Source organism: Fusarium pseudograminearum, chromosome 3 (assembly GCF_000303195.2).
Source record: "Fusarium pseudograminearum CS3096 chromosome 3, whole genome shotgun sequence".
Classification (NCBI taxonomy): Eukaryota; Fungi; Ascomycota; class Sordariomycetes; order Hypocreales; family Nectriaceae; genus Fusarium; species Fusarium pseudograminearum.
Window position 1 is genome coordinate 1,351,182 of NC_031953.1, and position 26,281 is coordinate 1,377,462.

General features: G+C 48.9%; 10 protein-coding genes across 10 annotated transcripts; 7 read left to right on the forward strand and 3 right to left on the reverse strand.

The window, feature by feature from the left end:
• Positions 1 to 211: 211 nt before the first annotated feature.
• On the forward strand, positions 212 to 2,464 carry FPSE_06566 (uncharacterized protein; the record flags this gene model as incomplete). Its single annotated transcript, XM_009259684.1, has 4 exons — positions 212 to 289; positions 400 to 855; positions 907 to 1,957; positions 2,010 to 2,464. 4 exons carry the CDS (start codon positions 212 to 214, stop codon positions 2,462 to 2,464), a joined length of 2,040 nt encoding a protein of 679 aa, XP_009257959.1.
• Positions 2,465 to 3,338: 874 nt separating this feature from the next.
• Positions 3,339 to 4,400, reverse strand: FPSE_06567 (uncharacterized protein; the record flags this gene model as incomplete). The annotated part of the gene is made up of 2 exons (XM_009259685.1): positions 3,339 to 4,162; positions 4,223 to 4,400. The coding sequence occupies 2 exons, from the start codon at positions 4,398 to 4,400 to the stop codon at positions 3,339 to 3,341; spliced, it is 1,002 nt and encodes a 333-aa protein (XP_009257960.1).
• Positions 4,401 to 6,619: 2,219 nt separating this feature from the next.
• FPSE_06568 (uncharacterized protein) lies at positions 6,620 to 7,784 on the forward strand (the record flags this gene model as incomplete). Its single annotated transcript, XM_009259686.1, has 2 exons — positions 6,620 to 7,103; positions 7,165 to 7,784. 2 exons carry the CDS (start codon positions 6,620 to 6,622, stop codon positions 7,782 to 7,784), a joined length of 1,104 nt encoding a protein of 367 aa, XP_009257961.1.
• A 2,017-nt stretch (positions 7,785 to 9,801) lies between these two features.
• Positions 9,802 to 12,096, forward strand: FPSE_06569 (uncharacterized protein; the record flags this gene model as incomplete). Its single annotated transcript, XM_009259687.1, has 8 exons — positions 9,802 to 9,904; positions 10,402 to 10,877; positions 10,942 to 11,305; positions 11,374 to 11,386; positions 11,482 to 11,605; positions 11,657 to 11,736; positions 11,791 to 12,021; positions 12,078 to 12,096. The coding sequence occupies 8 exons, from the start codon at positions 9,802 to 9,804 to the stop codon at positions 12,094 to 12,096; spliced, it is 1,410 nt and encodes a 469-aa protein (XP_009257962.1).
• Positions 12,097 to 12,884: 788 nt separating this feature from the next.
• On the forward strand, positions 12,885 to 13,098 carry FPSE_06570 (uncharacterized protein; the record flags this gene model as incomplete). Its single annotated transcript, XM_009259688.1, has 2 exons — positions 12,885 to 12,921; positions 12,977 to 13,098. 2 exons carry the CDS (start codon positions 12,885 to 12,887, stop codon positions 13,096 to 13,098), a joined length of 159 nt encoding a protein of 52 aa, XP_009257963.1.
• A 352-nt stretch (positions 13,099 to 13,450) lies between these two features.
• Positions 13,451 to 13,783, forward strand: FPSE_06571 (uncharacterized protein; the record flags this gene model as incomplete). Its single annotated transcript, XM_009259689.1, has 1 exon — positions 13,451 to 13,783. One exon carries the CDS (start codon positions 13,451 to 13,453, stop codon positions 13,781 to 13,783), a length of 333 nt encoding a protein of 110 aa, XP_009257964.1.
• A 590-nt stretch (positions 13,784 to 14,373) lies between these two features.
• FPSE_06572 (uncharacterized protein) lies at positions 14,374 to 15,956 on the reverse strand (the record flags this gene model as incomplete). Its single annotated transcript, XM_009259690.1, has 2 exons — positions 14,374 to 14,924; positions 15,662 to 15,956. 2 exons carry the CDS (start codon positions 15,954 to 15,956, stop codon positions 14,374 to 14,376), a joined length of 846 nt encoding a protein of 281 aa, XP_009257965.1.
• A 3,307-nt stretch (positions 15,957 to 19,263) lies between these two features.
• Positions 19,264 to 20,787, forward strand: FPSE_06573 (uncharacterized protein; the record flags this gene model as incomplete). Its single annotated transcript, XM_009259691.1, has 1 exon — positions 19,264 to 20,787. One exon carries the CDS (start codon positions 19,264 to 19,266, stop codon positions 20,785 to 20,787), a length of 1,524 nt encoding a protein of 507 aa, XP_009257966.1.
• Positions 20,788 to 20,873: 86 nt separating this feature from the next.
• Positions 20,874 to 22,204, reverse strand: FPSE_06574 (uncharacterized protein; the record flags this gene model as incomplete). Its single annotated transcript, XM_009259692.1, has 3 exons — positions 20,874 to 21,814; positions 21,870 to 22,047; positions 22,142 to 22,204. The coding sequence occupies 3 exons, from the start codon at positions 22,202 to 22,204 to the stop codon at positions 20,874 to 20,876; spliced, it is 1,182 nt and encodes a 393-aa protein (XP_009257967.1).
• Positions 22,205 to 23,178: 974 nt separating this feature from the next.
• Positions 23,179 to 25,993, forward strand: FPSE_06575 (uncharacterized protein; the record flags this gene model as incomplete). Its single annotated transcript, XM_009259693.1, has 3 exons — positions 23,179 to 23,197; positions 23,271 to 23,428; positions 23,483 to 25,993. 3 exons carry the CDS (start codon positions 23,179 to 23,181, stop codon positions 25,991 to 25,993), a joined length of 2,688 nt encoding a protein of 895 aa, XP_009257968.1.
• Between the last annotated feature and the right edge of the window lie 288 nt (positions 25,994 to 26,281).

Here is a 26,281-nt window from a genome sequence, read left to right on the forward strand (position 1 = left end):
GCAACACCTCTACACGCACCTCTCTCCCTAATCCTTTCTACTACTCTCACCTCTACCCAAACTACGATTTTCATCACCCTCATCGCGAAACTTTTATCTGTCTATAATGACATACGAGAGTAACGCATCTTCCACCGGTAGCTATCAAAGTCAAGTCGCATCACGGTGGTCTTCCGGCAGTGAAAGTCGCGATACCAAGCCATCCAACACCATGTTGAGCATCAACTTCTCGACTCCCCTCGCGGGAGCTGCTCGATCTGAGAGAATCAAGCAGATGACCAACAACCACGTAAGTTGTCAATTCCCTAGTCATTGTGTACTCTGCGTGCCTTCTCGTGGCCCTCTGTTGAGGCGCTACGCACATCCTCGATCAAAAACTGACTTGTTTCTTTTTCGCAGCCTGCTTTTGAAAAGTCTCGCCAGTCTCAGGAGATTCTTGTCAAAATCCAGACCTCTCTGCGCCGCATGCCTGGCGTCTCTTCCAAGGAATCCAACGAGATCATCACTCAGCTTCAGGAAGTCGGGCAGATTGTCAGCACCGAGACGAGCCAGCTCGTTGACGCGCTCATGAACCTGACTCTTGATCAAGAGGACACTGACAAGGCGATCGCTCGCATGAGTATCGAGGCCAACCTTTCCAAGGCAGAGGCCGATGATCAGGCTCATACCCTGAGCACCCTCCGTGCCGATCTCGCAAACGAGAGGAGCAAGCGTCAAGAGGCCGAAGCTGAGGTCGCCAAGGTCATGGAAGAACTTCAGAAGCTCTCCGGCGAAATCAAGTCGCTCAAGGGGAAGAGCAGTGATGCTGGTTCCGATGGCTCCAAGTCGTCTCCTGATCGCGACGTCGTAGTCAAGGTAAGTGACTGATTCCAACTTGCTCTGGAATCAAATGGCTGACTTCTCCAGCAACTCGGGGAAACAATCAAGCACATCGAGGAGCGGGTCAATTCTCATCGATCTCTCTGGCTCACGAAGAACCCGAGTCTTAGCTCGGTGGCTCGTGCCGTTGACACCATCACCGAGTCTTGCTCTGACAAAGACGCTGTTCAGAAGAGCACCATGTCGCGCCAGCTTGACAGCGATGAAGGGACGAACTCGCGCGATAGCAAGCCTCCTGGCCCCAACGAAGGCGCTGTCCAGTCCCAGCGTCCTCTTACTACCACGCGCTTTGGATCGCACATTGTGCCCGGTCCATCTCGACCTACATCAACTGCACCAAGCGAGCGTCGATTCGGTCAGTGGGGGGGACCTCCTACTCCTTCGCAGACTCAGTCTCGATTTGGAACCCCTTCTTCAAGCGTCACTGGACCTCAGTCCATGTATGGTCGTAACGCTCCTCCCCGTCGCGGCTTCGCCAACGGCACTTATCGCCCCAATGCACCTGAGTTCTACCCTCAGTCCTATGGGCATCCTGAAAAGAGCGCCACGTCTCCCAGCAGCAATGGAGGATATAGCCAGCCGCGCCAGTATTACCCTCCTACCCCCTCGGGCGGACGCAACAAGTACAGCCGATTCCGTGATCCTGTTCCTGCCGGGCCTGACTACAACGGCCCGCCTGGTGCGCTGACTACTCGACCTCCTTTCCCTGGTCCTCCTATTCATATCACTGATATGACTGTCAACGCTTGGCACGATCAATTCACAGATCTCTACCAATCTATCCGCACGTTCGTTGCCCGTCATGCTGACCTGGCTACCTTTGTCAACCCACAGGAACTCTCCGACACTCGTCTGTGGCCTGTTCTCATTGCAACCTACCATCCTCTTGCTGAGAATGAGGCCGTTTCCTACCTTGACTACCATCTCAAGGAAACCAGCGCTAAATCCTGCTTGGTCACTCGCGTCATCATCGACTACGTTGTCAACAGAGTTTGGGTTTCTCGCGCCTGGATGGGTGCAGAGACTGATGCTACCCATGGCCTTGTTGAAGTTGAGAAGGATCTTGAACGAACTCAAGGTATGTTTATTTGTATTGATCATCAACTACCCGGGTGCTAACAAATTTGCAGGTCAGCCAGCTGCTCGCCGCCAGCACATCCTCGATCGCCAGGCAAGCATCATCGATTCCATCCTCAAGCTGGACACATTCCAGGAGTTCAGCAAAGTCCGCTGCCAAGAGATCACGGATGTGATCCTCAGCATCATCGAGCCACTCCTCAACCCTGAAGCCGACCCTGATACTGTCTTCAAGGAACTGGAGAGTGTTGCTACAGCCACCTGGGCCTTGTCAAGCCGCATCCTCAGCAGCCGACTGACCTTTGACTTCCGCTTTCCCGAGATTGGAAGCCGATACTCTTACCAGTCCATGCTGCCAATCTGGCCTGACCTCGATCCCCAGGACCTGCAGGCTGAGCACTGGCGTGTCGCTCTTGTCACCACCCCTGTTGTGACTTGCCGTAACGACACTGGCACAAACATCTCTGCTCACTCGGTCTGTGTAGCTGATGTCGTCTGCATGCGATAAATGCATCGCAACAGTTGTCCTCGCTGTCGTCGATTCGTCGGAATAACGTATGAAGAGAGAAGAGGTCTATTTCTTCTGTTACACAACGAGACTATGACGAGTATGGTACCTAATAAAGATGTGCCATTATGTCATTCTACTTTTGACACGATTTCACGTTGCGACGACACGTTGGCACCTCTAGGGGAAACATCCCCCAACACATCCTCAGATACAGTCGTCGAGACCAACCAGGCGACGAGGCGTTTTTGATATTTCATACTACGGGTATTCGCTTTCTTTACTTTACCGTGCCGGATTTTCTTCATGCACAACGGCGATTGGGTCTTCATTCATGAAAAGGATACACCATATGCAATCACATTTCCCCTTCTGGAGATTGAGATGGTAGGTGATATATTCCTCGCATATGAGTTTGTTTCTTTGCATTTTCTTTTTTTCTTTTTCCGTTCTGGGGAAAACTAGGACAATAGTACAAGGGGTTTCTTGGCGGTTGAGGAAGAAGTCAATCTTCGGGGATCACTAATACTCTGGGGGTTTACGACAAGTCGTGGGAAACGTCCTGGGATACACACTGCCTTTAGCAGGAGAGAGAGGCGAAGATATCCAAGAGAGACATCAAGATGAGTCCTTATATGTAATAATCAATTTTTTGGTACATTAAACAGGCAGTGAAGTAAAGTGAAGTATGTTATTAGAATCTCGTGAGAGAATGATTCCAGTACTGTAAACCTGGATTGTTATCTAAACCTCTAAGCTCCAATACTCCCCTGGTATCAACTGAAAGCAACACACCGCCCCATAGTAATAGATACGACAGAAGAAATAAACCACGCTCCTCTATCAAAGAGCCGTGTCGCTACGAATAGAAACCTTAGTGAGCGCGGCCCTGAGGAGTGCCGTGAGTAGACCGACGATCGAGTCGTCGCACAACCGCACCAAGAACAACCTTGAGAATGCCCTCTGCAGTCAAAGTCTGGCTGTTTGTCACAGTAGTAGAGTTCCATGTGGCTGTATCAACCATATCGCGGATACCCTGCCCTGAAAGATCATCGTCCAGCTCGCGGAGCGCCTTTGTTGCGCCAAGCTCGTTTCCGACCTGGAAGAACTGGATTCCAACCTGGTGAGGAGGCGCCTCAATCTGGTCGAGCTTCCTGGCGTGGTGCACGATGATACTCTCTGGGTCGTCTGTAGGACATCCGTCGGTGATCATGATGATGTTGACCGGCTTGGTCGAGTCGATGTTCTCAGCGCGGCGAGCGATGTGCGAGACGTAGGGCTTGAGAATGCTGTGCAGACGAGCTCCGGTGGGTGTGGAACCGCAGGGGCGAACAGATCTGAAGAGGTGCTCGACTTGTCTAGCGTCGCGGATGTTGTAGTATCCTCCAGGGGCTTGGGTGCCAGATCCAACGGCATTCGATCGGTGGTTCAAGAAGTAAACGTCGATACCGTCAGGATCATGAGATGTACAGATTGGTGCGATGGCACTAAGTGCTTCGCGGACCTCTCTCCACGATCGGCCGGCCATGGAACCAGAATCGTCGATGATAAAGACGGTATCAAAGGTCGAAAGGAAAGCATATTTGTCCTCTGCGCTTGTTACGCTGGAGACACTGGGTGCTGGAGAAGCAGCTCGACGAGGAATGTCGAGATTAGAGGACTTGGTAAATGGTTCATAAGCAGGAGGTGCCTCGTTGGCTGTAAGGGGTGTTAGTCGCAAGGCCAAGTTGCACGAGGAAGCTGAGGAGTGTGACTTACGGACATCGAGGAAGGGATTATTATTGCTGGGGTAGCCCCCGGGAGTTGTGTTTGAGTTACCCATGTTGATTTCGTTGTAATGCGTCTTCAATTCTCTCGTGGACTTCTTTGTGGAGAATTTATCCTTGATACGGCTGAACATTCTTGGTGGAGAGGAAATGGAAGTTGCGTGCGGCATTGTGAGAGAAGGTGCCTCTTTTATTTTACGGGTGTTTTGCTGGAAGGTACAGGTGGCTGATTAACTCTTTGTTTGGCTTGAGGCAGTGATGAATTCTAATAGAGTCGGCCCGGTTTGTTTGTGTTAAGGCTTTTTGTGCTGGTGTTTGTTTAGTAGATATTACTCTGTGAAGTTGAGTGATGATTGCAAGTGATACATGACCACTGTTGATGGTCTCTATATATCGAGGACAAGGCATTTTACAGCCGTTTCGCTATTGCGTCGTGTGGCCAACAACGGTAAAGTTTCAATATCCGATGTTTGCGTTCATTTCATTAGTGTTGTTGTTGTTACTTCCCAATGCCTCGATGCAAGGCGAAGCCGCCTCACGGGCTTGCAGACGGGACCACATGGTGGTAGGCGGACTGGTTCGCCTGAAGGACAGTAAGTTGCAGGCAGCCCACAAGGCATTTTCCCAGGGTCTAATTACTCGCATTAGTGCCATGGACACTGTAGGTATGTTTGTACTCAGCCCCCCTGTCAGCGGGCATGGGACAGCACAGCCCCCGCCGGCAATGAGAATTCAAGTGACGTGACCAATGGCAAATTCTATGCGCCGCCACTTCTAACTGAGTACCATTCCTTTGGTAACTCTCTTGTCAGGTACCGATAGATTCCCATGCATTATCTTGTTTGATCTTCCAGTTTCGTTGCTTTTTTCTCCTGGTTGGTTTCAAACAAGCGATTGATACCAATAGTCGTACACACTCAAACCATTGCTGCTGAATGTGGAAGATTATGCGAACGGCTCCCAACATTGTACTTCCATAGTAGGTAGACAGAAATCACAAGGCCAAACAGCACCGTCTTGTCATTCTCGTTTTTCTGTCAGTTGTCGCAGTGTTTGCATATGCATGTGCCGTCCACTACCGCGTATGATGGGATGGGGAGCCTTTATCCGTCAATATCAACCTTGCGACTGCCCCATGTCCCACATTCCAGGCATTGCCATCAAATATATCGACATAAGAAGAATAGCCACATTCTCTTTGTATTTACCAATTGAGTTTCCATTGAGTATTATAACTGTTTAAACAAACGTGGTGCAGCCATTTCAAATGTCTTGCGCAATTGCGGGACACAAGTCAGAAGCTGACGTGAAGTGCAAATATAAATGAAGTACTCATTCGATCATTCGAGAGATATGAGTTTAACAGTATAAAAAAACAGCACTATAACATTATGGAAGAAACAGTAGGCAGGTCAATAAGCCACAGGGCTCAACGAAGCGAAACCTTGACGTCAGTATTTGAGCTGTCAACTCGTTCCGAAATATGAAGTGCAAATATAAGTTCATCAAAAAGGCTATCAGTGGTGGGATGATTGCATTAGTATATAAAGTCCCTCTCAGCCTTACAGCGTTCCAAGTACCTAGTGTAAGACCCAGAGCCTCATTCGTATTCCGGGGTTTTTTATACACTGAGAGTTTCAAGGTGTCTCGGCTTTGTCACTCTTGGATTTCGGCTTTTGCCAGTTTCTTTCTGGCTTAGACTGCGTATACGTGCAGTTCATCGTCGGAGTAGAGGACGTCCGTCATGTTCTTCCATTTCCTATCACTTTCAAAAACTGAGAGCATGGCATGTATGGAAGTTAGGCAGATCTAGAAGAAATGTGACTTGATTCGACTTGAATGGAATTTGTGTAATGAGCTGTAATCTTCTCGTCATGGTCTCTCACAAAGACGGAATATGATTTCGAGAGGTTGGCCGCCACAAGCGTAGGATACGAAATTACCAAGCCAGTTCATGCTGTTTATTCGTATTCTAAAGCTTAACGGTCACCCTTTCTGTTGTCTGCTGTGTCTTCTAGAAGGAGGTTTATGGAGGCTGTTCGGAAATACGGATACAAACTCATTAGACAACGTATCACGATAAGCCTTTAGTAATTGCCCCCACTTATTAGACACACAATCACCTTGGTCAGCGTTATCAATTCCTGATCTACTGCTGCAAGTCCCCCAGCTTACAATGGCTATTAGCGGTAAAACCTCAATTTAGATGCTGATGTAACATTTACTAAACATCGCCAACACCTCCACAATCCTCCAAGTCTGACCCAATGGCTCAACTTAATATTCCATCTATTTCTACTGATTTGTCGTTGCTTGCCAAACCATTTCCTCATCCATCTATTGATCATCGCAGTATATATATCCCCATCCCCATCCGTCCTCTCTTGTCATGACATCTTTCAGAAGCATCTTCGTTCCAGCATTCATCGCTTTATTAGCTGCCATTGCCCTATTTCAGACCAGTTTCAAGGACACAGCGACTTCCACCTTTGAAGTGTTAAAGACTCTTACGCCTCTGTCTTATATCTACAGCGACAAGATTACCGACCAACAAAAAGACAACCACCACCTTTACGCTACCGAAATGTCTGTTCATCGAGCTATTCGCAAGGTCTTCCTTGCTGTTGAGCAATCTGAGGGTGCTGGTGCTCGCGTTCGTCGATCAATTGGTACTCCTCAGCTCCGCAACTTTTCTCCTTTCCTGATGCTTGATCACTTCTCTGTCAAGCCTGGCGCTGGATTCCCCGATCACCCTCATCGTGGTCAAGAGACCATTACTTACCTCCTTGAGGGTGGTATGGACCATGAGGATTTTGCTGGTAACCGAGGCACCCTCTCCGCTGGAGATCTTCAGTTTATGACTGCTGGAAAAGGTATGCATTTTTGTCTCCTCTCAATTTCATAGAAAACCCAAGATTTACTAACATTTTCCAGGTATCGTGCATGCAGAGATGCCCCAGCAAAATGCCGACGGCAGCGCCAACATTGGTCTTCAACTCTGGGTCGATCTCCCCAAGGAGCTCAAGGCCTGTGAACCTCGCTACCGTGATCTCAAGGCCCCAGAGATCCCCATCGCCAAGATTGACGACGACAAGGTCACTGTAAAGGTCATCTCTGGTCAGAGCCACGGCATCGACTCAGTCAAGGATCTCGCTTACACACCCGTCTGGTTCCTCGACATTGAGATCCAGCCCGGTGGCAAGATCACTCAGCCTCTTCCCCCCAACTGGAACGCCTTTGCCTACACCCTCGACGGACAGGTCATTGTTGGCAATGATGACCAGAAGCGTGTTGTCGAGCAGTACCACAACATTGTTTTCGAGCCTGAAGGCGATGTTGTTCACTTTGAGGTTGACGCAGGCGCCACCAAGTCCGCTCGAGTAGCTATTATCGCTGGTACTCCCCTGGATCAACCTGTGATCCAGTACGGTCCTTTCGTCCTTACTTCCAAGGAGGACGTCGCCAAGGCTCTGTTTGACTACCAGACACACTCCAACGGTTTCGAGCGGGCTGAGGACTGGCAGAGCGAGATTGGAAAGTCCATGGTCGGCTAATCGAGAGATTGGGTATATATTTTTGTTATTGTGGCGTTGAAGTGGGAATGTTTTCTTGTATTTGTCCAAAGAAACAAAATTGGGAGCGTTTGGTTTGGCCACTTGGTCAAGAAATGATTAGCTAGCATATAAGAATCCTGTCTAAAATGAAAATTCATGTTATTTCAATAATCGTTCTTCAAACTGTGATATATTGTTCCTGTCCTTGGTTTGCGAATGAGACAAGTTGAGCTGACGCTACCCTATATTTTCATGGCGTCGTTCTCTGACCAAGTGGAATTGTCCCTGGTACCCAGGTCGTTTCTCAATACGATGCCTCGAACTGGCCATGTACCAGTTTGTACATACTACATGATATTGCGCGAATAATCCAAAGAGCCTCCGTGCACCTGTCTTTGTAACGGCTATGCCGTCCCGCTCCGCGGCGTAGTCGAGTTAAGCACGGTGAGCATAGGAGTCCATTCCCAACTCGCCCGTATGCAAAACGTCCCACAAAGAGTTCAAGTAACGCGTATGTCTCATGATTCGCCAGCCTTCTTGACTGAAGACCCTTGAGATCGGGACCAACCGGACGTGTTCCCTGACCGATATCATGTCAAGATAGTCCTTTTCAGGATGTTCTGGCGAGATTCTAGGGTATTTCAGTTTCGGGTTCACACCGAGCTTCCTTTTCTAGAGATGCGCGACATTTCACTCGGTGAAGGGTTATCAGGTTTGATACTTGGCATTTGATATTTGATGGTGAGTCTTGGTAGAGATCGGACCGGATGAGTTGGATGGGCAAGGCGTTGTGGGTAAGGGGAGAAACGAACTTGGCAAGGGATGAGGTTTTAGGTAACGATATCTCAGAGATCGTCATTATGCCATTCTACAATGCGGGTCCTTCTCGGGACATGTCAGTCCGATCGGGTTGATATTGGGCAGAATGAGCGAGTCTGAAGCTCAAAGAGTAACAAATATTTAATTTAAGGAATAAAGCAAGCGATTAAGTTGTTTATATCTACCTGTGCTATACAGTCAAGGGGATGGATTCAGGTGCTTTTTAGTCAGATTCAGGACCTCTGACAGAAGCAAAAAAAAGATAGGGCAGATGAATGATTGGGCGAAGCTGGTACACCTGAAGAGGTACTGTAACTGTATCTGGTATTTGTAAGAGAAGCGTCTCGACTCCAAAACAAACCTGACAAGTCGTATCAGCATTATTGCCAAAGGGGAAAGAGGGCCATCTTTTTTTTCTACCCCAGGATTGATTGACATTGCATTGTCATAGCGGGAACGTTGGTTGCTGTCAGTAATATTCGGTGTGAGCATAGACTTTTGAGGCGATTCAGAGCTACTCGCCTCATTACGCAAGACGATAATTATTCCTGTCAAATGGTTGCTCCAAAAAGATGCCGTTTTCCGTGTCAACGTCCAATGCATGATGCACACATGCTTTGAGGAGATAGTCAGCTTAATCCAATCGCATTCCTCCTTTTGCCTCTCAGGTCAGGTCAATGCTAAACTGGTGAGGTACTCACAGACCGTGCTCGATGCTGAATGGCTTTTGTTTCTTCCGTTTCTTGTCCTTGTTGGTGATACAAGGCGGGCATTCTGGTGTACAGTCCCTGGAAGTCCCATGGGTCCCACCTAATTCTTTTGGTGACGGATCTGATCCATCATGTCGTAGGTTTGAACTTATAATATACTATGCAATCACCCCGTAAATCCATCCACCCAGTTTAATTTTTCTCTCGTCCCTTTTTCCCTCTTCGTCTCACCGATTCTTTTTTTCGTTCAATCTCGCACTGTCGCGAATACTACTGCGACTTGACTTGCATGACTGGGCGTCACTAAGCTAGAGCTCCATTGACTAAGAACGTCTCCCCCCAAAATCTAGCGGGGACCTTGCAACCAACGTAGGACTTCTACTCCTACTCATCATCATTTGGTTTGAGGCCATAAAACCAGATATTCCTTAAGCCTTTGCGCAAATCCTCCTATCCTCTATCGAAACGACATCCTACTACCGCCCATCATGTCGTTCAGCGGACGCAAGTTCTCTATCAACCGCCATACTGGCGAGCCCAAGCCAAAGATGCTTGCCCGCCGTTTCAGTACCACGGAGCCTTCCACGAACGGTACGTTATGTCTCTCCTCGATCTGACGCTGTCTCATGGCTGCTTTTGGTGTGTCTTGGATTGTGAGACTTTGCTTTGAACTGCACCTCTTTGGTCCAGCTCTCTGCAAAGCCTGCACTGCACACCAGCTTCATGAACTCCAATCCAAGTCTTGTCACTACCGCATCCGCCAAAACCCTCATCTACCTTCCTACTCTCCTCACCGTTTTCTCACCTCCCCTCACCGTCCCGCCTTTTGACTACCGGCACCAATGGGGCGTTGCATTGCTGTGTATTGCTTTTCTGGGCTGGTTTTTCCCCTCCTCAATCCCTGTCACCCATAATTGCCCCTCCACGTTCATGTCCCCTGACCTTAGTTACCCCTCCAAACCCGCCTTACCTGGAGCTGTCCAAGGAGCTTGGCTGCAGTTCCCCACAACGTCATTACGGAAATCAACATCGCAACACAGCTTCAAGATCACATCTTTAATAGTACAATGCTAATTGGACTCCTACAGAATTCCAATCCAAGGTTCATCGTCAGTTCCGAAGCGCCCATGAAGGGCACATGCCCCACGCTGGTCTCGATGCCAGCCGATCATCCACTGGTGTCATCTGGTGTACAGAGCGAGCCTCCGAGTATGGCTACCTTGAGAACCCTGATTCATGGGCCAACCTTGGCCAGGGTGCCCCTGAGGTAGAGGACGACATCGAGGGCTGCTTCCCCCGACCCGAGACCATCAACATCTCCATGGCTGGCCGTGAGTACGGCCCTACAGCTGGTATCAAGCCCCTGAGAGAGGCTGTTGCCAAGCTCTACAACGAGGCCCACCGAAAGGGAAAGGAGAGCCAGTACACCTGGGAGAACGTTGCTATCGTCCCTGGAGGTCGTGCCGGTCTCATCCGTATCGCTGCTGTCCTGGGTAACTCATACCTGTCTTTCTTCTTGCCTGACTACACGGCCTACAATGAGATGCTGAGTCTCTTCAAGAACGTGAGTTTTAACGAGCGAAAACCGCCATATCTGATAGTGGTTGGATGCTGACAGGTTATTCCAGTTCGCCGCTATTCCCGTGCCCCTATCTGAAGAGGATGGCTACCACATTCATCCCGACAAGATTGCCGAGGAGATTGCTCGCGGTACTTCCGTTATTCTCACCTCAAACCCTCGTAACCCCACTGGTCGTGTCATCCAAAATCCCGAGTTGGCCGAAATCCAGGACCTTTGCCGAGAGAGGGCAACCTTCATCTCAGACGAGTTTTACTCTGGATATAACTACACTTCTAATTGCGATGGCACAACGATTAGTGCCGCTGAGAACGTCGATGACGTTGATGAAGACGACGTTCTGATTATTGATGGCCTCACCAAGCGCTTCCGCTTGCCAGGATGGAGAATCGCTTGGATCCTGGGACCCAAGGGTAAGCACAAACCAACCCACTACAAAACACACAAGACAATGGGAAAGAAGCTAACCATATTCATTTAGAATACATCAATGCGTAAGTTGTGACTCCATTCCTCAAAATTCGGCTCCTATCAACCAGAGTTTGGCATTTTACCTTGACATGGATAAGTACAACTGACACCGTAATAGTATTGGATCATGTGGTTCCTACCTCGACGGTGGTGCTTCTCATCCTTTCCAGGAAGCTGCTATTCCTATGCTCGAGCCAAGCCTCGTTCAGAATGAGATGATCCACCTTCAGTCTCACTTCCGGGTACGTCTAAGAGTCAAAAATTGAGAATTGACAAAACTAATAATTCTATAGGACAAGCGTGATTACGTCGTTCGACGTCTTCGCGAGATGGGCTTCATCATCAAGTATGTGCCTGACTCGACTTTCTACCTGTAAGTGATACCCTTCGACAAGGACTGAATGGATACCGCTAATCATCCCACTAGCTGGCTCAACCTCGAGGGTCTCCCCGAAACTATCGCCGACGGTCTCAACTTCTTCCAGGCCTGTCTGGAGGAGAAGGTCATTGTGGTGCCTGGTATCTTCTTTGATCTCAACCCCTCGCGTCGTCGTGACCTTTTCGACTCCCCTTGCCATCACTTTGTGAGACTTTCATACGGTCCTCGCATGGATGTCCTCAAGATGGGAATGGACGCCATTGAGCGTGTTGTTCAGAAGTAAGTATTGGCAGATGTCATGGGTGTATCCAGGAATCAGAGCTAACCTAATATAGGCACCGTAAGATGAACTAAGCAACCTCTGAAATCTGAGGTGTGTGAGGACGTCTCTTATGTAGTATTACAAACGTCATGCATTAAAGATGTGTGGTTTAGACCAATGAGTCAAGTTAGGGGCCATGACCTGAAGTTGAAGTAAACACCTCTTTATAGATCAAGGGGTCTGGATGGCTTTTGTTAAATACTTATTGCGCAATTGTATATCTGCCGTTATCAATCAGTGACTTTCTAGAGATATCCGGTAGGGACGAAATTGTTACAGCTCTTAGACTGAGGACTGTAACAACAGCGGGCTTGATTACAAATAACAAATGGTTCATTATTTCCATTTGTAGTAATGCGACACATGCTATAATACAGAGCATTCGGTTTCTTCCTCCTTATCATTAGATGCAGTATCCCCGTTCCACTCCTTAAAGTCAGAACGTCGGTAGTGATCACAACGGAAATAGCAAATCCCTTCACTTCAGCATAGCCATATAGGAATGCATTCTGAGGGATAGTTATCTCACAGTTGTATCACTTGCGGGAGTTTCTCAGCAAACTATTTCTTATTCACCGTTGAGTGTCGAATCTCTTGCAGTCGCCCGTAAGGGATACCTTTTCTGGTAGGGTCTAAGCTCAGGAGAAATACAAGGTAGCCTAACAGTAAACCAAAGATGCCATAAAGTCGTTGGCTTTATTTCATCCCTCAGGCATATAGCACTAAGTCTTTTGCAACACTGGGGCTTATGTAACTGGGCTGTGTTTTAAGTACAATTGGTTGAGGCGTTAGAAATAAGAGCTGATTGTTAAGAGCCATAATGACTATGTCACCCACTGTACAGCCATCATATGCAGGTATGCTTTTGGCAATTTCGCATAAACTGGCAATTTACTTATACCTTTCTTACAGTAAGTAGATCAATAAATACCGTCACAACTTGGAACCCTTCAGAATCATCAGTTGGTGCAATTCACTTATGTGGTTGGAGCATCGCGGTCAAGTCTAGAACATATGCAGGGGCCTATTCTTAGTGGCCAGCCTCACAACTGCACCATCGGCTTCCATTTTTTTCTATCCTCCTCCAAACAAATCCCATCAAATACTCCACAGAATAAACAAGTACAAACTCTCATTTTCTCAATACAATCGAACTTCATAAACAAACCAAGACTCATTTCAATCATTCATCAAACTCTAGGCAATCCCTAGTGAGAGCTTGCACATCTCTGCTGGTATCTGCAAACCACCTTCACTCAATTCACCGAGTGAAGCCATATATACCACAAGCTAAATCACATTATGCTCAGGCGGTTCCCGCGCTTTGCCATCACACGTCTCACCAATACCCACTACACACCATCAGCCTTTCGCTTTTCCAGCACAATGTCCAAGGACGATCAGCAGCAGCCTGTTCAGGCAGAGACCAATGGCAACAAGAACCCCCTCCCACTACCAGCCCCAGGCTCAGACACCGCCGCCTCCTCCAGCAGCAGCAGGGGGGATGGCGTGACGGAGCTACGTGTTGGAGAGTCCGTCGCGCTCGACTCGATGGGGCCCCTCGTGGTCAACAGAGATGGAACCATGGGCAGGATTGGAAACTGGGCGGGCATGACGGAGCACGAAAAGGCACAGACGTTGAGGTTGTTGGGAAAGAGGAATAAGGAGCGGCTGGGAGTTATTAAAGCGAAGAAGGCGGCAGAGGAGGAGCAGAAGTGAGAATTGGATAGATACATGCTCACAAGGACAACTTTGGTTAATTGAGATGAGACAGCGAAAACATGGGCACATAGTTACGACACAACCTGAAAGGAGCAACATTTGGATGTGAAAGAGTTCTATTATTAACTCAATAAACACTAGCTTTTTAACAAAGCGTGGTTTCTTCGGACCAAAGAGTGTTGAACATGGAATAAGAAACTAGTTACGGAAACGATTTATCGTATAACCGTTGATATCATGACAAGTAAAACAAAAACCTCCACCCAGTCTGTCGTGTCGTCCGAACCCAGGGACTGGTCTCTATCGATTACTTCAAGCAACCGTATATTTATACCCACCATGCTCTCGCCCCCATCGCTATACCCCCGAGAATTTTTTACGTTGCGTATATGCCGTGCCGGGCAGCCTTGATGGCCGCACCCAATGTATCATCATCATGCTCCTTATACCCCCAGATATTGTTGAAAAGATCAGAAATAACGCCACATAGTCCCCACTAGATGCAAACCGAGCCAGAAGAAACGCCGTCGGCCTTCTTCATTAAAGGTCGTCCCAAGATTTTGCTTCACTTTTAAAGATTTGTCGGATCACCTTGTCTCATCCTTGACGGAAGACTTGGCTTTTGACTCGGGCTTGTTGGCGGTTTTGGATGCGGCAAACTCTTTCCAGAGAGCAATGATCTCGTCGTTGCCCTCGTTCTTGTCAACCAAAAGGTTCTTGAGCCACTTGTTCTCGGTCTCGAGTTGTGACACCTTGCTCTCCAGGACAGACACCTTTTCAGACATCTCCTTGGCGGACTTCTCGAGGGCTTGCTCGCGCTGCTTCTTCTTGATGCGGAAGCGAGCACTGGCGGCAGTGTTGCGCCTTCGCTTGTCCTCCTCAGCAGCATGGCGGGAGGCTTCTTCAAAGTTCAGGGATCCGCGTCCGGAACTGCCGGCACTCTCAGAGTTGCGCTTCTCGAGTGAAGGCTGAGGTGCAGCTGGTTGAGCAAATTGGGGAGCTTGCTGCTGCTGTGGCACAGGCTGGTAGTTGGCAGGAGCATTGGGCTGCAGAGGAGCAAAGTTCTGAGCGCCATCGGCAAAGGCGGTCATGGGGGTTGATGGATAAGGGCCAGTGAAGTCGGGGAAGTTGAAGTCGCCTGCCATGTTATGGTCAGTTGATGTCGAGAAGAGTCAAGTATCATGACTGAGGTAGAGGAGGAGATAATAGGCTTGTGGAGTTGAAGAGTGATCATTGTCTTGCAGAGAGACTTGAGGTCTGGGGAAGAGGCTATCCCAACTTGGGAAGTGGTAGTGAGGTGCAGGGATGCATGGTGATGTCGTGATTAGTATCGGCAAATCACGAGATATTGCGCCATAGTCAACATCCTCCATGTAGCCACTAGCATCCAGCTTAAGACCCTAGACATCTGCCGCACTCGTACAGACCTGCATCGAGGGACAGCTTGTCCCAATGGTCCAAGGGCGCTATGCAGGCACACAGCTTGGGACAAAGGTCCCCGAGAAGGGTGGGGTAATAGAGTTGAATGCTGGCAAAGCGGTAAGACGCCATTCATTGCCCATTTGAGGCCGTCCGGACTCAAGGGTCCTGGCTATCCGCTTGGACTGTGGCCATGTGTATGGTGGAGTGAAGGAAGAGAGTAGTATAAGCGATAGCAGAGCTGATTCAATATGAAGTCTCGACCACGCGTCATAACTCAGGAGAAAGAAAAGTCAAGAAAACCTCTGTCTTCTTTGATAAAACGCAATGGCAATGATTCTCCTTTCTTGAAGCGAGTCTCTCTCTCTCGCTTAGTTGGTCCGTCTTCACGTTCTCAAGTTGGGCATGGTTTTGAAGTAGGAAGTGCCGTATGACACAGAAAAGTGGGAAACTCACCCTGCATGAAATCAAAGTTGCCAGCAGCGATATCACCCACGACAGAGGGAGCCGGGGTCATTCCATCCGAAGGGGAAGTGCTTTGGGAAGCCTCCAAGTCGACCTTGGCAGGATGGGCCTGGTAGTCGGTGTTCTGGCCAGTCTCAAAATCAAAGAATTGAGTGTTGGTGAAGAGAGCAAGGTCCTCCTCCATGTTGAAAGGCTCGTCGTGAGCATTCTCCTGACGGTTGATGGCGTTGAGGTCGCGGAGATACTGCGACACGTTGGGGCCGCGGCGGCCGTTGAAGTTTGACATTTTGATGGGTTAAAACAAGGCCAGTAATTCCTCCTTCAATTGATTTTCAAAGCAGTAACTGCCTTTCTTTGTCGTGCCTTTAGTCAATCGGCGATGGTTTAATGTTTCAACGTCAGGTCCGGAAACGGCTCAGCCTATGGGCGGGGTCTGAAATTTGCAACGGCTGAATATGACTCAATAATGACAGTCACAGGTCGATAGCCGCGTATTCGGTAGAAAATTCGAGCGTCTTTCGCTGTATCGTTTGTCGTATCCCAGAGTAGATATGGACAATGAGTCTGTTCCGAGGTCGATTCTGGAGGTTTGGGGAAGGAAGTGGAGGAAAGAAAGAAGTGCGCTGGGGTCAAGCCAAGTCAAGTTGGTTTTCAGAAGGTGAAAGTGGGTGCAACTTGCAAGGCCGATTGACGCCGAAGCCACTACGCATACGGGCTTAGTGGAGTGGGTTGATGTTTGGGGAGCCCGTGGGCGGTGGGTTAGTGGACCACAGTCACTGGATGCGAAGGACCCTCCCTGGAGAGGCTTAGTTGTAAACGAGACCCAACCTTTTCGACAACGGTGGCCTAGAACATGGGGGCATCTCCGGGAATGGGCTCCGCGAATGAGGAGGAGAGCAAATAGCCGTGAATGTCGCAATGTTAATGTCAAGATGATTCTGTGGCAATCTTTGTTAGTATTCTTTGTTCGTACTCATTTGATCTATTGATCTATTCAAGTTTGTCGCTGTATTTCCTCTTTCGCAACTCAATAGAGAGGTTCGTGATGGGTAACAAGAGCAGAAAATTTTGCTTACCAAGCTCCCGCCCGACTCGGATCAGGATGACCTGCATATGGACCGGCAATTTTGCTGAATAATTCAAAATATCAGCCGGAACTTGAACCGTCATTGACTTGCAAGTCCCTCGCATCAAACCATGACACCCACTCGCCCCACGTTGGTGACCACTAGAGTTACAGCAAGACCCTGCGTTGTGCTGTTTTTACCAAAATCGGGAAGTCAAACAGGCGCCGTAAGCTGCGGGCCAGGGGAGCAAAAGGCCGCTGATTTTGTGTGCTACACATGCTGAGAACGATGTGATTTGTTTTGCAGCTTAAAGATACCATGCATCCAAGTTGAAGGATGCGGCTTCTCTTTTGTTGACAGACAATTTGGTATGCATCACCAAGACCACCGCAGTGTGTTGAGTTGTGTGGTCAGGTCAAATTCCAACTCCCCGCCCCCTGTATATTGGGCGGATGTGGATATCTCTTATTTCATGGATACCTTCTCCGTCTCCAACATTCACCAAGTGTCCTTTATTATCACCATTCCTATGAGTGATTATTCTACCGGAAACCAGCCAACGTGGGTCGGTTCGTTTCAATCGGTGATGATTTCTCATGCGGCAAGGTATAACGGATAAAGAGCCTCAACACCCCCACTTCCACATGCCTCTCAATCTGGTGTCACACATCAGACGACGCGCTTCATTCGTTCAGGAAAGAAAATAGAAACTTAGTAGGACGCTACGGAACGTGGGCAGTGGTCACACAACAACCCAAACCCTTGCCTGGGCAGTGGCGTATTCGGACAGCTTCGGGGAGTTGGTTCACTTTCGCATTCTCAGCTGTGCCATGGGACTCAAAACTAACCCCATTGTTATGAGACTGTGTCTTTGATTTTCGCTAATTAAAGCTTCTTGCGCTGTGCCGAAAATTCGGTGTAAGAAATCCGCGCACAAATCGGTTTTCACTAATGATACTCGGTAAATGAAAAGTCTTGCTTCTCGCCAGATTAGACTTCTACAAAGGCTTCCCTCTCGTTAAAATGCAAGAGTAACTATAAGATCAGCAGCTCTGAACAGCCGATCTGTTGCCATCGTATGGATTAGACACTGAATTATTGGCTTGCTCCCCACTCATATATGTACATGGTCTGCAAGCATAATCACATCTTCGTCTTGACCATGCACAAGACATGTTCTTTCTGTCGCTGTGCATAGACTAGACCCAGCCTCATGGGATTCTCTCACGGCTGACACTGGCTGCAATGCGGCACAGCTGACTTTTTATGGACTCTTGAGTGGCCGAACGGACTAATTTCACTTACGCGCCTGGGTAAGATGAACCAGCACAAGACCATTGGCCATTCTGTTGGTTAATAGTCTGTGAAGCTATTAAACCGAACTCCAAAGTTGTCTCCATACCGGATTCCTCATGCTTTCACCCGCACATCTTCCGCGAACTCCCCGTTAGAGGTGGGGCCACCACACAAACTCCAACAAAGAAAGTGTCCCCGGTTTGAAAAACAACCCGCTCGCCTACGGCCCCAGATCACTAAAGGAAACTTATGACACATATTTTCGAGGATCTGAGGGATACTCTGCCTTACTTCGGATCTATTGAATCTGTCGAGAATGCCTTGTGAAATTGCTTCGTTCTCGCAGTCCATTTCGATGGCCACCAGCCCTCGAAATCTACCGAACTAGATCTGCGGTACAAGCCAAGTCAGAACGTCATAGCCCCTGCTCGTGGCTTACGTGGGGGGTTCCAAGGGCCTTCAAAACCAATGCAAAAGGTCTCCTGAACCGTTGCAGAAAATCAATTCCTAGGGCGGACCGCGGTGTCGTCAATGATTTGCCTCCATCATGTCGAGGTCACGTTTAAAGTCCAACGGTAACGCTCATCGGAATTTCAGTGGAGGCGTCTCGGAATGCTGTTCCTTCAGTGGTGGAACCCGCCTTATCTGGTCTTTGACAAGAGCAATGAGGCATTGGAAACTCCCAACCAATCAGTTGAGTTCAATCGCATCTCCGAATTCGTCCACACTCTCCTCCGAGTCCACTCATCAAAAACCGAGCTTCAGTTTCGACTCCTTTTTCTGGTGAGGGTCCTATCCCGAAGAAAAGCGGAGGATGAAATGAGATGGCTTTGGGAAACGGTATCCTTTGCCATCCATGATCTACTGCTCACTGTGACCGCCATCCTACTCAACGTTATCAATCACATGCTTTGTCATGTGTATTATCACGTGATCGGCACTGAATCTGTCCAACAAGCTTCTGTTTGGTTGTGGCCCGTGCATGCTACTATTCCTTGCTGGTCTGGTAGGGACGCGACTCTACAGTGAATGTATCGCGTCTCATGAGCGCATCTATAAGCAAATGTTATCGGGTTTGTTCTATTCTAAGAGATCAATAAACTACCCTGGTCCATCTCAACACCAATCAAGGAAAGATACTTGTGGGTTGGCTTTGTGTATGCCTCGCTCCGGCTTTCCAACTTCAGTCTTTATGACTTGGCTGCTGTAAACAAAACAAACAAAACAACAATGGCCCGCTTCTCTATTCCAACAACAGCCAGGTTACCATCCTCAATACGAGTCGATGCTTCCAATCCTGCTGTTGTTAAGAGTCTCAATCGGCTTTCACGAGAATCACTTATTTCCTTGGCATTAGACTGGCTTGATGATGAGAGTCTGCCCAATGCCGTACCCTATATTGAAAGGAGAGATAAGGATGAAGATGAAGAAAACGACGACCTATACCCTGCCTGTCAATCAGTTGACGACTTGCAGCAACTTTATGTTGACATGCAGCACCAAAAAGGGTCAAAACGAGATGTCGTTAGCAGAATTGTTGAAGGCGATTGGAGGATTGGCCTAACGCTGTATCAATTGGCCATGGCAGATATGGCCTATTTTGAACAGAACCCAACATCTCAAAGATGGACAGCATATTCGATTCTGCCCTTGAAGCAGCCATCTCAAAATGCTGGCGAAGACCAAGTGCTCAAGGTCGATCAAGAGAACCTGACAATTCCACGATTTCACCCCTCAACATTCCTACAAAACCTTCAAACCCATGTGTTGCCCGACGTCAAGGCACATTATCACTTTCACAGACCAAAAGATATACCTGTCTTGCTCTTGCGGATATTCGTTGTTGACTCACCTTACAATACCGACTTTGCTCTGTCAAGCCGAGACGCTTCTGGCACTGCGACCAACTTCGACTCGTCAAGAACTGTGTACATTGCGTTTCCGGACGGATCGCCTTCTCTATATATCACCAAATCGCAGGCCACTGGTTCTGTCGCCTCGGGCGATTTAAAGAGTTTGCAAAGCTTAATCGTCGATGGAGTTCCCAAGGCCCTCTCACGTCCTCGTGAACGATATACCCTCAAATCAAGCAGTCTCTCCAGCAAAAACTTGGAGGTCTTGTTAGAAAAGAATGGTTCTGGTCGGACAAATGCTGCGGGAGGTGGCTGGAGCATCTACTCCAGCGAATCAACAAAAGTGTCACCATTAGACACCGTTCTTCCAAGCCCACCACTATCTCGAGAATCGTCGGCCAACAACCTCAAACGTGGAGCGCCGTTGACAGAATCCCAACAGGCATCGAAAAAGGCAAGGCTTGCTGCAAAGGCTCGATTTGGTGATTCGGCTATTGTCACGGATGGAAAGGGGGTGGAAAAGGTTGACATTGTGATACAAGATCCATTTCCTACTACAGGTGCGGACTTTAGCGAACCAGAAGACGAAGAGAACGAACAGGGCAGTACAGAGCACGGTAGCAAAAACAAACGGAAGAGTAAGATTACCGCAGTCATCCAAGAGGCAAACGCTACAACGGATGAGGATAGCAGAAACGATACAGCCCCATCTCAGCGATGGACGCCCACTGTCAAAATTAAGTTCTCGGGGAATCACGTCTGGGCAGGCGTACGGCAACTTGTCGAAGCTGGGATAATCGATGGAGAACAGACGCCTGGGTGGATGACAGGCGAGGATGGTGTGACAACAGGACTTGTGAGGCATGGAAGGATACGCGGGTACAAAGGCTCTGGCATATAAAAAGGTGTTGGATCTATATGGCGCATGGTCTATATCTTTCTTCTCTATTTGATACCCCCACGACACGTCAACATGTCGAAAAGTTTCTACTTCTCCTCGAGTCCAAATACCTTCACTGTGTTTTTCCACGCCGCTTCGCAAACTTCTTCTATACTGACCTCCTTGATTCCCGCAATGATCTTGGCGACTCGCTCAATGTTGCAAGGTTCATTGCGGCCCTTAACCATGGCTCCCTCTTCCCACTTCTCCTTCTTCACGATCTTGTATCTTTCAGGCACCTCAGGCTCTTTTTTCTGGTTCTTCTTGGACTGTTTTTGGGGTTTCTTCGCAGGTTCGGCAGCAGCAGTTCCGTTCTGCTCATTCTCGGGAGCGGGAGCGTCCTTCTTCTCGATCAGGTATTTGTAACCCTCGTGACTAGGTCGAACCTCGCACCAGGGTCCATCAGTCTCGATCATGAGACGGTCGATGTGAACCTCCTTAACAACAGCACAGTTCTCAACAGTCTTGAAACTGCACCCGTTGATACCCATGTACAATCCCAAGTCCATCAGCTCGCGCATCTCCTCAGCTGTACCAGTGAAACTATGCACCACGCCGCCCTTCTCCAACTTCTCCAGCTTTTCGCCGAATGCCTCCTTCAGGAGCCGGACAAAGTCTTCATGAGCGGCACGAGAATGCAAAAACAGCGGGAGCTGGGGAGATATCGAAGCAGCTACCTTGAGTTGAGCAGCAAATGAGTGAAGTTGGATACTCTTTGAACAATAATGCAGACGGTCATAGTCCAGACCAAACTCGCCCATGGCAACAAGGCTCTTCTGGCCTGAGGCCTGAGCCTCTGTTACAAGAGATGTGAGATCTGCGATGAGCTTCTCGGTCTTTGCTGAACAAGGAGGGTGCTCTTCCGAGACCGGAGCTGAAGGGTCAGGGTCGCATGGCGTTGTGTGCTCAGACTCGTGAGAAGGGCCCGCTTCGCTGAAGACGGCACTGCTGCAGGGATGGATGCCTGCAGTTCCAAAGATGGTCCCGGCTGTTGACGTGATTTAGTTTGATTATCTGATTGATAAGCAGGGGTAAAAACTTACGATAATCTTTGGCAAGGGCAAGGGCATCTCGCGAGTTCGCTAGATCTGAGCCAGTCACTATGAGTTTTGTACAGCCAACTTCACGGGCTCTTCCAACAATGGCATCGAGATCATCGGGATGTCTCTCTTTCCCATGGTATTTCCCTCGGAAGATGGGGTCGGTAAGATTGATGCCAATCTACTGGTAGAAGTCATATGTTAACGGAATCTGATATCAGGTGTATATAACAAGTGGGGCCGGATATGGCAGAGACATTTGGAATTTAACATACATCAATGTATCTGGGTTCGTAGCTGGAGCCATTAACAGGCTGGTCTGCTGCAGATGAAGCCATTCTGCGAAAGTTGGAGGCTTGGATTCTGAGACTTGAAGTCCTGAAACCACTGGTGACTGAAGACTGAAAACAATTAAAAAGACGCCTCGATGTCATTGACTTTGAGTGTCTTTTGTTGAATCAATGGTGAGTCACTGCGTATATTGTTGCCTTGCAACTGTGATCTCTCTACCTAGCACAATGAACTCTACAAAGTATCATGTGGGTGATAGAGAAGAATCTGCTGAACCGTATACTAGGTATCGGTGAGCATGAACAGGGTTGTTGAGTCTACGCTTTCATCCAAGATCTCATCCTCCAGTCAACCTGTTGTGTTTGTGTCCAAGCTCAGTTGTAGGGAGTTTCACTGCTTGCTTACAGAGCGAGCCAACATGCAATTAATAATTTGCAGGTCTCACGTGACTACGCGCCGCTGATTGACCCCTCTGGAACCCCACCAATGCTCTGGCAACGCAAAATGACACGGAAGACACGAGAAAGCGATATCGGAAACGGAAGGGGGAATAATGGCACTTTGAAGGCTCAGAATGCATGGAATTATAGTATATCGTAGTTCAATAGTGCCTGGAGTGCCCAATAAACCTAATCAATCTATGTTTTCATGTAAATCACAAGATTCGATCAGTCTTTGTCTGCCTATTCCAGCTCCGAATGGGGCGTTGCCTTAGGTTTCAGGCGGGGCCTTTGTTAATGGATTATTGTGTCCCTGTCACTGTTTTACGCGCTAGGAACTTGGCGTCGCGTCTGGGACACGCGCTCTCCTTAAAACCACCTCCATCAGCAGCCCAAATTTGAATTTCTCATCTCCTCAACAACCGCAAACCAAAATCACCAGAAACTTTTGTAATACTTCTCACGTTCCCTTTTAATAGCCTGCTGAACGCTCTTCAGTTCTTTTCCTGCTTTCATCTACAGGAACACATCCTGCATCAATCTCATACCTGACCTCCCCGCCTTTTGCTCCCACCGCCATCATGTTCGTCAGAAAGAGAGGTATGTATGATCCGTCCACACAAGGGCTCATGACAACAATGCAAGGACTCTCGATAGCTGACTTTCATCTCAGATGGACGCCAAGAGCGTGTTCAGTTCGACAAAATCACTGCTCGTGTCTCGAGACTGTGTTACGGTCTCGACATGAACCACGTTGACCCCGTTGCTATCACCCAGAAGGTCATTTCTGGTGTCTACGGCGGCGTCACAACTATACAATTGGACGATCTTGTGAGTGGCGTATGCACCATGACTGTTGCAACCTCAGCTAACCCGGTTTTACAGGCTGCAGAGACTGCTGCGTACATGACTGTTACGCACCCTGACTACGCCATCCTCGCAGCCCGCATTGCCGTTTCCAACCTACACAAGCAGACCAAGAAGCAATGGTCCGCTGTTGTGAGCGACCTTTACCACTGGGTCAACCCCAAAAATGACCGTGCATCGCCCATGATCTCCAAGGAGACCTATGAGTGTGTGATGCGACATAAAGAGGAACTCGACTCAGCGATTGTCTATGATCGCGACTTCAACTACAACTATTTTGGCTTCCGAACCCTGTCCAGATCATACTTGCTACAGATTGACGGTAAAATTGCTGAGCGCCCGCAGCATATGATCATGCGAGTCGCTGTTGGGATCTGGGGTGACGATATTGAGCGTGTCTTGGAGACATACAACCTCATGTCAAGCAAGTTCTTCACTCATGCGAGCCCCACTTTGTTCAACGCCGGTACCCCACAGCCTCAGCTCTCATCATGCTTCCTTGTTGATATGAAGGAGGACAGCATTGATGGTATCTACGATACCCTCAAGACTTGTGCCATGATTTCCAAGATGGCTGGTGGTATTGGCTTAAACGCCCACCGAATCCGTGCCACTGGCTCTTACATCGCCGGTACCAATGGTACTTCCAACGGTATTGTTCCCATGCTGCGTGTGTTCAACAACACTGCTCGTTACGTCGACCAGGGTGGTAACAAGCGACCTGGTGCCTTCGCCATCTACCTTGAGCCATGGCACGCCGACGTCTTCGAGTTCCTTGATCTCCGAAAGAACCACGGAAAGGAGGAGGTCCGCGCTCGTGACCTGTTCCTGGCTCTTTGGATCCCTGATCTTTTCATGAAGCGTGTCGAGAGGAACGGCGAATGGACTCTCATGTGCCCCAACGAATGCCCTGGTCTTGCTGACTGCTACGGTGACGAATTTGAGGCTCTGTACGAAAAGTACGAGAGAGAGGGTAAGGGTCGCAAGTCTATCAAGGCTCAGAAGCTTTGGTACGCCATTCTTGAGGCCCAGACAGAGACTGGAAACCCTTTCATGCTCTACAAGGATCACTGCAATCGCAAGAGCAACCAAAAGAACCTTGGTACCATCCGAAGCTCCAACCTGTGCACTGAGATCATTGAATACTGCGCCCCTGATGAGGTCGCTGTTTGCAACCTTGCCTCCTTGTCTCTGCCCTCTTTCATCAACTATGAAGATGCTTGCTACGACTTCAAGAAGCTGCACGAGGTCACTCAAGTTGTTGTCCGCAATTTGAACAAGATCATCGACGTCAACCACTACCCTGTCCAAGAGGCTCGTAACAGCAACATGCGTCACCGACCCATTGGTCTTGGTGTTCAAGGTCTCGCTGATGCCTTCCTTGCCCTCCGCATGCCCTTTGAGTCTCCCGAGGCTCGTGAGCTGAACAAGCAAATCTTCGAGACCATCTACCATGCTGCCCTTACCACGTCTGTGCAACTCGCCAAGGAGGAAGGTCCCTACTCCACCTTCAAGGGTTCCCCTGCCTCTGAGGGTATTCTCCAGTTTGACATGTGGAATGTCAAGCCCTCTGATCTTTGGGATTGGGAACCCCTCCGAGAGGATGTCAAGACTCACGGTATCCGCAACAGTCTGCTCGTTGCTCCTATGCCTACCGCCAGTACCTCGCAGATTCTTGGCAACAACGAGTGCTTTGAGCCTTACACCTCCAACATCTACCAACGCCGAGTCCTTGCTGGCGAGTTCCAGGTTGTCAACCCCTGGCTTCTCAAGGATCTTGTCGACATGGGTCTTTGGTCCGATGCTATGAAGAACCGCATCATTGCTGATAACGGTTCTATCCAGAACATCCCCAACATCCCTGCCGAGATCAAGGCTCTGTACAAGACTGTGTGGGAGATTTCTCAGCGACAGGTTGTGCAGATGGCTGCTGACCGTGGTGCCTTCATTGATCAGTCTCAGTCTCTCAACATTCACATGAAGGACCCTACCATGGGCAAGATCACCAGCATGCACTTCGCTGGCTGGAAGCTCGGTCTCAAGACTGGCATGTACTACCTCCGTACACAGGCTGCTGCTGCCCCTATCCAGTTCACCGTTGATCAGGAGAACCTCAAGATTGCCGATAGCAACTCTGCTTCAATCAAGCCCCTAGGCAAGCGCGCTCCTCCTGCTGGCTCAAGCTATCTGATGTCCTCCTCTACTGCTATGGGTCAAACCAATGGCAACAGGACTGGCTCCCAGGGCAATGGAACCAACGGCAGCTCCGCCAACGGTGTGACTGCCAGCACATCTGTTCCTGGCCGTGCTCCCGTCATCAAGGCTGATGTCGCTGAGGGTGACAGCCCCAAGGCCCTTCCCACAGAACCTGCTGAAAAGGTTCAAGAGGAAGAGCTGGGGATGAAGAAGAACCCTCAGTCTGAGGATCAAGGTGCGGACAACGAAGATCGCGAACGCGATATCTACTCGGAGGCTGTCCTGCAATGCAGCATCGAGGATCCCGAGTCCTGCATCATGTGCAGTGGTTAGATGACAGCATAATGTTTTTTGCATGTGTTTTTACGACGATGGATGAGTTGAATGTTTTGGAACTTAACGTTTGGTCATGGATGGGTATGTTGGGCGGCAATGATCCTCTTGGGCTTGCTTGTTACGGAGTTCGTTGTTCAGTTTTTGCTACTTTAGACCCTGGCGGCTTACTCCCTTGGTTGTAGCAATTGTATAGATAGTTTACGCTGATGCTTGAATAATCATTATTTTGACTTTTCCTTTTCGTTGCAAACGTGTCTGAGTGCGCATAATCTTCATAACTGAGGG